Consider the following 15,419-nt stretch of genomic DNA (forward strand, 5'->3'; position numbering starts at 1 on the left):
ACGGGAAAAGCTGATTACATTTCGAGCGCAAGCCCTTCGTCGTAAAGAGGTCAAAATGAAACATAACTTACACTGCCTGCATTTTTCTGGTTTAGTGATCTTGGTGGGGTCGTCTGCGGCGGACTTTCTCGTACGTCAGCGTATGCCACTTTGGTGTCTTTTATCTGGAAATCATAAATAATAAATCGTCTAAAACGTAAATGAAACTAATAATGAATTCGGCAGTGTTCTCACATTGCTGTGGATTGTGTAAAATAAACTTGGGAACTACAGTAGACTGAAAAGGAAAATCACAGTATCGAATATTGCTTGTTTAAAAGAATGTTATATTGTCGCAACAAAGGACACGAATTGTTATCGGCCTAGACCGTTTTCGCTGTGTGCCACGATTCTTGCGTCTTTCTGATGCGGCTGTTACCCTTGTCAATTATCTTAACAATCTTAGCATTGTTATATTCAAATTAAGGTCCATTTTATTACACAGCTTTTTTTATCCGTCGAAGACAGCAGACTAGCTACCGAAAGTTTATAATTTTTAAACAAATTTTGACCAGAGAACACCTTTTTACAAATTTATAATGAAATTTTAGAACCTAGAACGGGCTTAAGGGTATTTACTTCTTTCAGTTTGAAATAACTCCGTTTTTTGAACTGTTGTTGTATTCTAGAGCGTCTTAGAAATCAGTCGTTGGTAACTTTGAAGAACCAGTTTGGGCAACTCCTTGGGAGCAGCCGAACAGCTTTTGGTTTTTATCGTCCAGTAAAAATAGAGAAAAAGCACTAGGACGTATATTTCTTAACAACGCACTCTTGTAAAAGAGAAAGCTGGCTAAATATCAATTCCTGCGCCAAAGCATTTTTGATCAACCAAGTACCATTTTATGCAGTTTCAAGGTATGTTACAGCGTTTACCTTTTTTCTTCGTGCTCTCAGATATGAGAGCAGGTCTCCATGTGATGCAAACTCCACAATAAGGAAATTAAGAGAGGACTTGATGCAACAGCCAATCAAACTCACGATGTTCTTGTGTGATCCAATCGCTTTCATCAGATTAATCTCATCTAAGAAATCTTTCTTCTGATCAGGAGTGGCATTCTCTAAAAATGTTAGAGAAAAATGATTGTGAACGCTAGCAATGAAATAGGTAAAGTTTACTTATTACGCCCTGCTAAGTGGCCCGCAGCCAGAACTTATACTAACTTATACTAAGTACTACGATTTAAATGATAATACGCAATATCTTCACAGCCTTTTTTACTCATTATTTGATTTTTCGTTCGAGAGATAGGCTTCACGTTTTACCTCTTCTAACTTTCCAGGAGGCTTAGTCTGGAAAAGTAAGTCCAGTTAAGAAGCTCTATGTACACAAAGTTTCTAGCGAAGCTTGTGTGCCGTGTGTATATTAAAAAAGTCTGAAATAGTTACAAAAACAATCGAAAACATCAGTCCAAACCTTGTAGCATCTTCACCGCTACAGTTATTGTCGATTTTGTTTTCTTCTTTAATGTTATCTGAGGAAATGAACCGCCCCTCATACACGAAGGGACTTTCATGATTCCTTTGCACACTTTTCCAAATGCACCATGACCGAGCTCTTCACATATAGTGACGTCATCACCTTTCACTTCCCATTTGTCGATTCTTTGGTTTTTCTTTTGTAACTTGCTGTCGTCATTTCCCCTACAACATCAATTTTTATCGATTTAATTAAAACAATGCACGTGCTGCAAGTGACGTACTGCTTCAGAATAGAGACAATTGTGATGCAATTATCACGTCGGACGTTTTCCGCATCTGCATATCCGCATGAAATGATTCGAACGAGCTACAGCTCATTTCAAGAGAAAAGATAACGAGCAGGGTCATGAGACTTGAGTGTAAGGGCATTCTAAGTAAATTATTTATTATTATTATTATTATTATTATTATTATTATTATTATTATTATTATTATTATTATTCTCATTTGGAAAAGCTTTTGTGGTGACGAGTAATGCAAAGCACGAGGTTGTTAACTTTGAATAAAATACCGGAAAATGCCAGTTTTAAGCCCTGAGATTATACAATCTCGTAAGGGGTTATAAGGCTTTAAACTGGGAGATCTTACATCCGAAGGTACTTGTAAGCGCATATAAGAATGTTTGCGGGGAGAGAAAGACACTGAGAACGAGCTCGAGGTTGGACTGATAAGGGGGATATACTGTAAGAAATGAACCCTGATCAATCAAACGTTTAAATTTGCACACTACTTGAAAACTTCATGTCAATATCCATTTGAAGTACAATGTTCTGTGAGGTCGTTGGTAACTGGTAAATATGGAAAAGTTGAATGGTGGAATATTTATTTTCGAAGGAGGGGGGGGGGAGGGAGGGGCTTATTACTGGAATACCTTTCGTTAGATATGGGCCTATAACTAGGAGGGCTAATAAATCTAAATGTTCTTTATAGTGGTCATGCACTTAGCATCATATCTCTTCGAGATAGCTTGTTTACAGGCTTCCCACTGAAACAGGGGAAACAAATATTTTAAATGAACATAACACTATAGTTAAAAATCCCAACTAGCAGGAGGTAGGCCAGTTTGCTTTATACAAAGCATGACCGAAGATTTGAACTCGGGACAACCAAGAACAAATCCAGCTAGTACAGGGGCCAAAGACTTCCGGATTACAACACCAGAGCCCACAACCACTCAGGCGCGCTGCGTCCTTATTATTAATATTGACTACTTATAGTAGAATCTATTGTAACAGTCTCAAAGTCTCGAACGTAACTGTCACAGATAAAATAAACCTAAAGCCTATATAATTGCAAAACAGCAATAATTGCCTACAGCTATAAATTGAACGAATAATCAGAATAATAAAAACCTTTTATTTCTCCTTCTCCTCCAAATGTAACAAGAAACAGCTAATCCAATGATCACAGCCATCACAACACCACCAACAGCTATCACCACGATCACTAACGTAGATAACTCATTCTTATCTGTGCTGCCAGGATCCTCAGGACGTTGACTAGTACTAGGCAGCTGACTAGGAGCCCTTGAAGGTTTGGAAGCATTTTGTGATGCAGTCGTAGACGCAGTTGTTCCTTCTTAAGGAAACAGATATTGTTTTTGGTGAGTCTATTCTTTTCTCTGTAAATTTTTTGATAAAATTTTAAGTACTCCTAAGCGTTGATAGTATGCATATTTGTAGTCATCGCATAAAAAGAACTTCAGTGTTGAGAGCTATAAAGCTTTGAAGCTAACTCTGACGCCGACTTAAACAATATGGCTTCGAACTGTTTTGGAAAACGAATTCTTTCTTTACAATTAAGGTGTATACAGTTAACTCTCTCTAAGACGGACACCTTCGGGACCGGCTCCAACTGTCCGTCTTATAGAGGTGTCCGTCTTATAGGGAGTTAAAGTTTCAGTAAAATGACTTGAAAACGGCAGAGACGGGACCAACACCCGGTGTCCGTTTTATAGAGGTGCCCATTAAGAGAGAGTTGACTGTAGTCGAATTTTACAAGCGGACTAAAAAGACATCTCAAGACACCTTGTGCATCCAGGACGAGCTCTAGCCGCCTGCGTTTTATGACAGTAGATCATTCACCAAGAGCGCTAATCCTTGTCAAATTTTGTTCTGTCCCACGGGTCAACGCCACATCCCGTCATTTTCAAACTGATGTTTTGGATTGTTAAGTAGCATACCCACGGGTAATCTTTAGATTAAATTGTATGTTTAAAACAACGGAATTGTAACATAATGACTAACATAGCTTTTCTTGATGAACGGTCAACAAGTAAGCTCGCAAGAACAATAGATGGCCATCTTTTTTGCAATAGTTTCTATTAAAAGTTTGTCTTTCACGCGCCATTTAGTACGTAACGCTGGAAAGCAATCGTGCATCTCATGATAATAGTACTTTAAGATGATGATAGTACTTTAAGATTATTAGCTTCGTTTGAAGTTGATATAAGTACATTCCAGAAACATTTTTAACATCTTTTCTTTTGATCATGCGCATGTAGCTACCTGTTATTCGTTGCATAAAATCAAAATATTTCGCAAAGCAACTGAAGAACTTTAGCTTAATCATTTTTTTTTTCACCAAAATACCAACATCACTGGCCACACAATCGTTCACTTTATCTTTTGCGCTCTGTTATTGCTTTTTTGCGAGGGCCAGTTAGTTTTACTCCGTCGATTCCTGTTAAACCTTTTTATTGATTAATATCAACTAATTGATTAATATCAACCAATAAATAAATAAATTAATTAATTAATTAATCGATCTTGTGAAGGGGGTACGGGTGGGTTCAGCTGACACTGGGTAAAACGTAAGGTATATCTACGTTAATCTTATGCAAAGTACACAAGGGGTTTATAATTTGATTCTATTAACCTAATGCTCTCCTTATGGAAACTTTGCACTAAACGTATGCACAGAAGGGCAAATATTTGGGCAAATATTTGCTCGATCACAAGAAATACGCATTTCCAAAATGGCGTCTAATGCTTAACACTAAGACGACTAAAGTTCGTCCCTTCCATGATCAAAACATTGTGGTCTCAAAAACGAAAAAAAATATTCTAAAGAATACCTGAACCAAGGTAAGACGCAGTCGGCTGATTACACGATAAGGAGCTATATTTAAAATCTAATATTTCGGAAGGCACGGCTATCCTTCTTCATGGTCTTACAGAGAACGACTCTAAAGGTTAAACGTTACAGATTTAAAATATGGGATATACGATATAACACGTATATATATACATACATACATACATACATACACACACACACACACACATACATACATAATACATACATACATACATACATACATACATACATACATACATACATACATACATACATACATACATACATACATACATACATACATACATACATACATACATACATACATACATACATACATACATACATACATACATTTAATTGCACTCCCTGAAAAGGGCTTTTCAGCAGCAATGTCAAAAAAAAATATAACAATGAACGAGAACAATGACAGAGAACAAAAAACGTTAAAACGTTAAACAATTGAAAGGATAAAGAAACGTTACAATATGAAATTAAAAAAAAACTTAAATAAGATGCTATAAATGGCACAAGAATCTTAAGAGGCTGAAGTTGAAGCTTAGCCTTAAAAAGTGAACGTCTATTGTGAACGCAATGTTTTGGAAAAACGATTACTCCTTTCTCATTCAAACTTGGCTAGCAACTACATTTTTTGTGCCATTTCCTTGGACACAATTTTTTGTTAATCCGGAGCATGATGTGTACGAAATAAACTCCTTACCCACAGTGGTGTTCAGGGTGTTACGCCGACAGAAGAGTTTATTACTTCTGGTTAAATATCCGATCCACCTGGCATCTGGCGCTATGAACTGAAAGTTACCAAACGTAACACGGGGTCTGTTCCACGAGGTGTCGTTATAACTGGGAAGAAACCAGCCCTTGTGGTAAACGTTTGTACATTTCCACAGCTGGTTGGTTCTAACTCCATTGCTGGACGAAGCCAGAAAGAAAACATAGGTTACAGGACTGTCTTCCACCTGTACTGCTTGAAGGTTGTGCTGATCTTTGACAATCGTCATGCTGCCCACTGCTTTTTCTGTGAAAACTCCGTCAAGATACAGGCTGATTGTATGAGTTGGGTAATAGCCAAGGATGGAAATCAAAGCTATAAAAATAAATGTTTATAATAACTTTCAAACTTTTTTTGTGTACATGGCTTGTTTTTTCTTATAAATCAGGACATAGAAATAAAAATAATAATATATTTTTTTTAAATAAAAGTTCTTTATTAAAAAAAACTTCTCTGATAATTATCTATGGCGCAAAACTATTTACAATAAACGGTTCTATGATACAGTCGTTACAATGAAAAGCAAAATATGTTAATAATAATAATAATAATAATAATAATAATAATAATAATAATAATAATAAAATAATAATAATATTTAACAATTATTCGCCAAAGGCGAAGTGATTATTATTCAACAATAATCACTGAGCCTGAGGCGAATAATTGTTTTAGTATAATTTTTAGAGGTGATCATCAAGAACTTAAAACAATAACGATAGCAAACAAGAAAACAGCAAACACAAGTGTTCGCTTGCATGCGGTGTAAACCAGTTTAAATTATCGATTGCAATCAGAATTTATTAAGTTAAAGCAATAAAACGGAACAAAACAAACACAATGAGAAAGATAGATGTCTGGTACCTTTGTATGATTGTGGATGACTTCTAGGCGAATGTGCGAATCCTCTAAAAATGAGTAACTCCGATGAGAAGAGAACTAAATAATGTTTGCTCAATCAGTGGCTCAATCGATCTGACTGAGTTTCTCATCGATCGCCAAAACTGCCGTGTTTACGATCATTTCTAATGTCTTGAGAACCATCTCTTGAAAATATTTTCGGTCCAAAAACCTTGGTAGTTAATTTGAAAAATTCCCAATGTTTAAAATATCCAGGACTCGGACTGGTTTCTTTCAAATCAAAGAAATTTTCATTCAGCAAAAGCGGCCATTTTACTTCCCTGGATGTCAAAGGTAACGTGACTAAGAAACCAAGCCTTCAAAGCTATAATCACCTCGCGCGGGGTGATTATAGCCTCATAAGCCGAGCTTCTCGACCAATCAGAATGCTTCAATTCTTATAATCACCTCTGAAATTATACTAAAATAATATAATAATAATAATAATAAAATAATAATAATAATAATAATAATAATAAAATAACAGTAATAATAATAATAATTGTAATAATAATAATAATAATTTTAGAAAATTTTGATAATAATAATAAAACTTTATAAAAAGCTTCTGTGATAAATATCTGTGGCGCAAAACTATTTACAATATATGGTTCTATGATACAGACGTTAAAATGAAACGCAAAGTCTGATACAGTTGAAGCTCTCGTAAGCGGACACCCTTGGGACGCGAAAAAAGTGTCCGTAACTGGAGCTGGCCGCTTACGAGAATGGTTCTTGTAAGCGGTCACAAGAGGTGTAGGGGATAGATGGCCGCTCGCAGGAGCTTTTCCTGCTAGCAATAACCGGACAGACGTGGATGAGGACAAAAAAAACACTGAAATATGGTACTGTAATTTCTGTAAAATAATTGTGACGAACGGCTATGTGAAGTTGATTGATAAAAACAATATACAGAGGTTGTTAAAAAGGATTTTCTTTAGGGTGTCCGCCTATGGGAGCTTAAAAACAAAGAAAAAGTCTAAGTCGTAATCTACGAAAGTGTCCGCGGCCGCTTACGGGAATGTCCGCTTACGAGAATGTAAAAATACAGAGTTTGTATGGGAGCGTGAAACGGGGTTTCAAGCAAGGCGGTCGCTAGTAGAGCTGTCCGCTTACGAGAGTGTCCGTTAAGAGAGCTCCGACTGTATATAGAAAATGAATAAAAACTGAGAATCGTTTAAAATTGGAATGAGCAATTTAAAACGCGCGCCATCAGAAATGAAAATTAGAAAGAGAGGATCACTCGCAGTGGCTGCGCAAAGAATTGGTTTTGTCGCTTATGGGATGGAAATAAATAAAACCTAAAATGAGACTCGAGGAGTCGGACTAGTTTTTTTTATAGAATGGCTTGAGAGTGAAAAAGTGAGGATATGAACATCACTGTTAACGTGTCGAAAAAGAAACTAAGTTGACAAAAATTGAAGCCGGGTATCCGAAAAAATTAACATTAGGGGTTCCACTGTTACTTACTGCTTTTACTCTCTCCCTCCTCCGTACTAAAGCGACGTCTACAGATAAACATGGTTGCGTAATAATTTGCCGGACTTATCCAGTAAACATTAGAAGGAATTCCATCCACTCGCTCCGAAATACCCAGACCACTGTTATCTTCTCTAATGTAAGCGTATGGCCAGGCATTGTCCGTAAAATTAGTCTCCTCCCATCCATTTTCTGGATTATTGGTCTCTTTGCATTTCCAGCTTTTATCCGTGACCACTCCGTTACTGAACACGCCCAGGAATCCACCGATCCATACTGGATTGTTAACGGACAGGGCGATGACTTTCGTTTTGCTTGAGAAGGAAAACCACCTTGCGGCGTTCCAAACGCCACCGTTACCGCCAACAAGACGGCCATCTGCGAATACAGTGAGGTTATCGTCACCAGTTAAAATGCCAACCAAACCTGCAAAAGGTAATTAGATAAAAACATAAATAAATGAATAAGTAAAAAATATTAAAGAAGTGAAGCAAGTTTTTCAAAACTCGCTTTTTTTAGATAGTCTCGCGACAAAATTCCACCCAGAATCTGTACACGACATGCATCAGTGTTTAGAATATGGGGTAAGGCTGTTCACTGTATGATATTTCTCGTCATGATATGTATTTTTTAAACCTTTGCAAGAGTTGCATATGTCGGAACAGAAATCAAAGAGGGCCCAAGGGGACACCTGAAGGGGAAAAATTGAATTTGCCTTTGTTGCACTGGGAAAATGGGATTTTGGTTTATTGACACTGGGCATCACAAACCAAAAAAATGAGAGTAGGAAACACGTCTACCTTATTACTCAGGGTATTTAGTTCACGATTTCACGCTCAATAACATTTCTAAATGTAAAGAACGGCTAAAGAAATATTTTTGATGCAGAAAAACCTAAACGAAACCAGTCAGATTACATCTGCGACTCGCTCAGCGTTTTTCTGCTCTTTTGAGTCAGCTGCAACTGAGGGTTCGGAACTACTGTGATCCAACATGACGGTGAATTCTGGTAAATCTTTATGAACTGTAGTCGTCGAAATTTTGGACATTGGGATTTTTACTACCCTTTCCTTCAGGACCCTCATAAATGTCATATTCGGTAACTATAAGTTAATTTACCTCTTGCGTTTGATTGGCTTGACATAGTGAATCGTGTACACAGCCATAAAATACCAAGGAATTTGAAGACTGCGAACATTCTGTTTTCAGTACAGCGGGATGCTATGGCAATCGTTTGCTAAAACAACAATAGATACTTAAGTCGTTCCATTATGTGTTTCTGTTCGCCAGCAAAAAATAAAAAATAAGTAAATAAATAAATAAATAAAGAGGTGGGAGGAGCTGGTATATCCCGTTTTTCACGGTATAGCTGGGGGAGTTTAGGTATGCTAAGCGCAGCCTCAGAAAAACTGTTACGTCATAGCAACTGTGCTAACTACCATCAGGACACTAGCCTGCGAATACAGCCACCTCTCATTCGCTCCCGCTACTACATGTACCTAGTAGCGCACGTACATGTAGTATCATGCACGTAAAGTCAATTATTCCGAGTAACGCGTCAGGCAAGGAATGCATGATTGTATCGTTTTTTTATTGTCGCGAACCAATCAGAGTGGAGGCCATTTTTCAACCTTCGTTCGATGCCGATCAGTAGTGGTCATTATATCCTTGATTACGCATTTTCAGATAAAACGAGAAAAAACGTGCTACTTTTTTTAGAAAACTAGAAATGTTTATGAACAAATTGATATAAAAATTGTCGGTGTTCGATGCGAATGAAATATTTGACAGCTGCTTGAAAAATGCCTATTTTTCTAATTTTCCAAGCAGGGCTTGTTTTTAGGTCCCGCAGCTAACGCGCTAAAGGCCATCAAGTCGTAAAGGGGATAAATGCAAACAGTCAAAGAGGGTTTCAATGAGGTTAGCCGTTAGTCTTTAAACAAGCAAAAATTTAGCCGTAAGTCGTAAAAATTGTAAAATTTTAACCGTTAGCCGTAAAAAAAAAAAAACGGTAGAAAAATCCAAGCCACTAAGATGAAGGTCTCAAGATTCTTGTCAAGCCTTTTTGTCTTGCCTTTTATGTGTGTGTGTGTGTGTGTGTGTGTGTTTTTCCTAGAAAGGCCGATACTCTTATTAGGCAAAGCGGAAGTGTTGAAAGTGTCTGCCGAATGTGTTTTCACAGCTCTGACTGTTGCTCTGTATCTCTATATCTTCAATTCGAAGGTCCTAAGACCTTAAAAATGTTGTATATCAATGGAAATTAATTTTTAACTTTTTAAAACGATGGAAAATAATTTTTAACACTTTTGTTAACCGTAACGAAAAAAAAAATCGTTAGTCGTAAAAAAGCTAAAATATTAACCGTTAACCAAAAATGTCGACACCCTATTGAAACCTTCATCAAATGCTTTCGTTGCTTGACCTGCTCACTAGTATTTTGCTAAAAATGGTGATGGGACCTTATTCGTTATGGCTGTGGTCGATCAAGGAAAAATGTTAAAAGGAAACAACTCACATAGTGAGGGTTTGCCCTAAATTTAGTCTAAATAACCAAGCAAGAGCGGGAATATTGCTGCTCTAAATATAATCTGGTAACCCACTAACATACTACATCCTGATCAAGCATAGCCAGCGAGCATAGCACATACATTAGGACAAATAAGCCCAGGATGTTATTTCCAGCCGAGCAAGATAAAAACCCACCTTTGAAAAATCGACGAAGAATGCTTGAAACAACGGGTAGCAGTCCAAAAAATAACGGCCCGTCGAGGTCGAGAAATCGGTGAAAACAAAACTTTTAAGCCATCGGAACTTTTGATCAGTTGAGAGCTAATTTTGTGAGTGATGAAATTTTCATCGGTCAAGAAATAAAACAGTTAAACTTCCTTTATGAAATGCACGAGAAACTCCTGCTCTTGTGTACTTAAGTTGGTCATTTCGTTTTTTAATCTGTCAATTATTTAATTAATTTTCACGGCTTCTTCAAAATACACGAAAAACTTATGCTCTGTGTTCTAAGTTTAGATTCACGTCATTTTTAATTTATTAAAAGAATTTAAAACGCCGTTTTAACTGCCAAATTTATTGACCGAGAAAATCCTACTCACGTGGTTTTTATGTTCGAGATGTCATTATTAAATGAAAAATTGCAAGAGACGTGCGAGAAACTCCCGCTCTAACTACCTTTCTTCGATTTTTCTGTACATTAAGTTACTTACGTCTGTCTTTAGACGAAATGACGAATTTCCGACAGCGACATGCGGACCATTCCAAATTGTGATATGACAAGTGTTGTTGTGAAGTGTTTTAGTTACCAAGGTTGTTTAAGGTTACTCGTAGGTTTAAAGTCCAAAGTTGTTCAAGGTTTAGCCCACACTTGCAGTTCCTTTGTTTTTGAGAAGGTTTTGTCTAGTGTCTAGTTCAAAAGAGTCGTTTGGGTTGTCGTAGTTCCGTTTATCAGAGTAAGCATGTTTGGGAGCCAAAACTGTCCGTGTTTCCCACCTATATGGAGGTCTTGTTTGGGTTCTTAGTCATCCGCTGTTTCACCGTTAAAATTTATTATAATTGGTTATTCTCTACTTTTTTTGATCATTTAACAAGTGTGTTCTCACGAGTTTAATCATGCTGTGGGATATGCCGTAAAATTTTCCACGCTCAGCAAACCCAAACATGTCTACATTTTACCTATATTAGAAGGGCTACTTGTTCGCTTTAGTTAGTTGTGCATAGCTGTGCGCGCAGTAGAAGAGAAAGAACATTAAAGCATTGAAGTTTGAGAAGACGGTCTAAGAGTCTCGATAGCTCAGCCAAGCGTCACAGTTCCTAAATCATTCCTGCAAAACAGTTCAACAAAGTTACTCACGTCCGTGTTTAGACGAAATGACGAATTTCCGACAGCGACATGCGGACCATTCCAAATTGTGACATGACAAGCTTTGAAATTTAGACCGGAGACACGGAGGACATGGACACCTACCTAACAGGTGAGGGCCTAAAATAAATAAATAAAAAATTAATCGTCTTTATTTTACGAGGATAGCACGTAGCAGTCTTGCGACTGACAAACCTGTAGCCCTCGGATTCCCGATCGAATTGGAATTTAAAGTGTGTTAATTTTTGTGGAGGGAGGAATACCGGAGAACCCGGAGAAAAACCCTCGGAGCAAGGACGAGAACCAACAACAAACTCAACCTACATATGGCACCGGGCAGGAATCGAACCCGGGTCACATTGGTGGGAGGCGAGCGCTCTCACCACTGCGCCATCCCTGCTCCCCTCGCTAGTGAGAATTCTGAGTAGGCCCTCATTTGGAAAAACTAAACAAACCTTGAAGTTCGTTTCGGTTTATCAGCGGCCCAAGAGGCAAATTTGACCGTTAGTTTGACTAGATCAGATGCGAAGGGCAGGCGATAGCTTAATTCACGGCAAAAAAATGTAATGTTGTTCGTTTCGCTAACGGTAAAGGCGAAAAATTATTGACCCATTGGCAGCCGGGAATTTTGAAGTGTAAACCAGGGCTGTACTAACAAGAGGCAAGTTACCCAAATTAAAAACAAAATACGTTTAGCTGGGAAAATAGGCCACAGTTGAACGAGATTGATTTTTCTGAAGAACCTTACATAAAAAATACTGAAAATAACGTTTCAGAGGTTCTAGCTGGATGTAGCTGTGTTTTTAATTTCCCATACATTTGTCTATACTTTTTCCCGCGAACAGCGTCATTCATGCGACAAAAAAATACAGACAAATGTCTGGGGAAATTAAAAACTTAACTGAACGCTTTCTAGCCCAGCTACATCTTTCAAACTCGGCGAATAAAACCTTTTGCCTAGTATCTTAGCTGTACCATTCATAAGTTGTCCAGAATTCAATTTTTGTAAAAGATATTTGCCGTCGGATTCCCATACAAACCCTGTAATTTCTACCCGCTTTGCCTACTCGTCAAGATGGCGTCGAAAACCGTGATAAGGCCTAGGCTTAGCTTTTCGTCAGGTTCCAATCGTTTTCAGCGTTTCATTGGGTTACTTGCAAAGTTAAGGCACGACCCGGCTCGTTTTGCCATGCTTCCATGCCGCGCCGCGGAAACAAGAAATGTTTCTGCTGTTTAGCAGCAGCAAATTTTGCTTCTTGGAAACAAAAATTGACGCTGGAAGAAATTTATTTTCGTGTGGCAAAACTGGGAAACATTTGGGAAACATGCACGTGCTACAGGTGTTTCTGGAATTCTTTTTTGGACGGCAAATTCTTTTTTTCGTCACTTGAACAGACTCTCGAACCCGAGCAGAGTATTTTGTTTCTCTTCTTTTCCTTTTTTCTGCCTATCCAAAACTACAACTATTACTTCAAGAGGGGGAGGAACAGAATAGGGAGGAGGGAGAAGTGACCCAAAAGAGTAGGGAGGAGGGAGAAATCGAGGTGAAAAAATGTAGAGGGAAGGGAGAAATTGGCTCACAAATGTAGGAAGGAGGGAGTAATTGGATCAAAAAGTAAAAGGAGAAAGATTTACTCTCCTAACAGAAGCGAGCGGAAAAGCGAGCGACGCAAGCAGTGTAATGTTGTGATGACGCGCTGTTGGAAGCCACACTCCCGCGCTAAATTTACAAGCGGTCCAGTGGTGTTGACAGCTCAGCACTTTTGGACTGTTACGTCATGACAATTCCGGAGCAAAGAGAGATTTCCGATGTTTTTCTTCAGAGAAACTAGAGAATGCGAAGTCACTTTTGAAGACGGTGAATTTAGTGTAAAGAAAGAGAAATAATTTTAATATGCTTTATGTCTTCGGATGCAGATTTCGTTTGGCTCGGCAGTGGATCTAAAGAACGAGACGTTATTGTATTGTGCGTTAATACATTGTGCGCTAAGTCCTCGGTTGTAGATTTAGTTGGACGTTTGGCTCGGCAGTGGGAGTCCTTGGTGTGTAGATTTGGTGGCTCGTTTGGCTCGGCAATGAAAGTGCAGTGACTACCGAGCCAAACGAGCCACCAGACATATCTGTCTTCAAAAGTGGCCATGTATTCTGCAGTTATGCCTAGGGAGCTTTTAGAGTTCATTCTGCTAAAGAAAGCCTAGACCGCATACTTTGTGCACGCCATCCCGGGTAAAAACTGGAAAAAAATTGACAAAAAACAACAACAAATGTGTTACTCATGCAGTCATTTTATTAGGCAAATCTATATAAGCAAGTGTTTTGAGATTGAGTTATTATTATTTTCATGACGAAATTAGAACCCTTATTGACTTAATTTTTAATTACTATTCGTCCGTTTCCTTTAGATATATAGCAGCACCACACTGGGGTGGAAATTTCAATCATTATTTGACTCACTGAATTGTTTTATTTTGTACCATTATACGGATTTCTAGTAATTTAAATTTGGAGTTTAAAAAGACGTGACATTTAAAAAAAATTAGAAACAACTTTCGAAAAAACCCTCCGTTCTCAAATTAATTTTAGTCCTCTTAAAAAAAGGCCATTTCCAAGTTACCATTTGCCTCTGTTTAAAAACGAGTCTACGTGCAAACTATTGAAATGAAAATGAGTTTGATTTGCATGAAAATGGAGCTGTAGATGAAACTCATTTTCACATGAATGGTTTCGCACGTAGACTCGTTTTGAAACAAAGGCAAAGTGTAACTCGGAAATGGCATATTTCCGTTTTTGCGCGCAAAATGAGTTTAAAACGTGCACTAAGTTTAATTTGAGCCCAATCAACAATTCAGAGATCGATGCAAAGCCTAGGTAACGCGTGCCAAGCGCGGAAAAACGTGCAAACGGTAAATTGCGTACAAAAACATACAACTGGTGCAAAGTGCGTGAAAGCGCTAATATTAAGCCAAATCACAATTAGCCGTGTCGACATGTCGCATGTTTCTACGAAACGATGTCGCTTAGCCAACAGCTGTAAATGTCAATAGCGGACCTCAGTTTGCCCATATTTCTAAGTTTGTTTATAACTTTGTACTTTGGATTTTTTTGTCATTGTTGTCGCAAGCCAAACTCGCTGCGGTGGTGTTTGGGTCAGGACTCTTTGACTCATGCCCCTCGCAGGACGATTTGTTGGCCGCTGATACTGCAGATGTATCATAGTAAGGTTGATTTTCATTTAACTGGTCCAAGTTTAAATAAGGAACGTCTCGCTGCATCCATTCCTCCAAATCCTGGCACAGCTCGGTAAAGGTTGGGCGCCCATCAGGATCGTCTTCCCAGCAACGCGTCATCAATTGATAGCTGTGTTGAAGGATCAATGAGAAATGATTTCCTCAATAACATAATGTGAACATTTGAAGTAAACTCCCGCCGTCCACAGACAGTTCCCGAGATATTAGATCCCAGAATCTCTCTCCCAGTTTAAGCCAACAAATCTATATAAGTACATAGAGTAGAACCTTCCCAAGGTGGACATTTTTTCGATCACAATGACACACATATACGGTGGGGGTTCTGTGACAACTGTTAAAATCGATTTTTTCCCCTCTAAACTCGTTTTAGAGCAAACATAACAAATATCGCGAGCGCGTGACTTATAAACCACAACAGAGTAAAGAAAATATAAAATGACATCATTAAGCTATTCTTAATGGCAACGAGTCATAATTGATATCTCGTGCATTAAATCAAAAGAACAATAGTTGTGCACGTGTACTCTTGCGCAAA

General features: G+C 38.1%; 2 protein-coding genes across 2 annotated transcripts in view; both read right to left on the minus strand.

Moving 5' to 3' along the window:
* Positions 1 to 15,419, minus strand: part of LOC144646399 (uncharacterized) — a 75,317-nt gene that overhangs the window by 14,195 nt on the left and 45,703 nt on the right. The window contains exons 6-8 of the mRNA XM_078505968.1: positions 1,454 to 1,680; positions 913 to 1,097; positions 72 to 164 (exon numbers count right to left, since the gene is read on the minus strand). Of these exons, the coding sequence (XP_078362094.1) occupies positions 72 to 164; positions 913 to 1,097; positions 1,454 to 1,680 (505 nt within the window). The remainder of the gene's footprint in view (positions 1 to 71; positions 165 to 912; positions 1,098 to 1,453; positions 1,681 to 15,419) is intronic.
* On the minus strand, positions 5,223 to 10,496 carry LOC144645824 (uncharacterized). The gene is made up of 4 exons (XM_078505363.1): positions 10,469 to 10,496; positions 8,885 to 9,002; positions 7,757 to 8,191; positions 5,223 to 5,701 (listed from the first exon to the last, which is right to left on the minus strand). Exons 2-4 carry the CDS (start codon positions 8,961 to 8,963, stop codon positions 5,223 to 5,225), a joined length of 993 nt encoding a protein of 330 aa, XP_078361489.1. The 5' UTR covers positions 8,964 to 9,002; positions 10,469 to 10,496.

This window comes from Oculina patagonica, chromosome 3 (assembly GCF_052425735.1).
Source record: "Oculina patagonica isolate OP01 chromosome 3, crgOcupat, whole genome shotgun sequence".
Classification (NCBI taxonomy): domain Eukaryota; kingdom Metazoa; phylum Cnidaria; class Anthozoa; order Scleractinia; family Oculinidae; genus Oculina; species Oculina patagonica.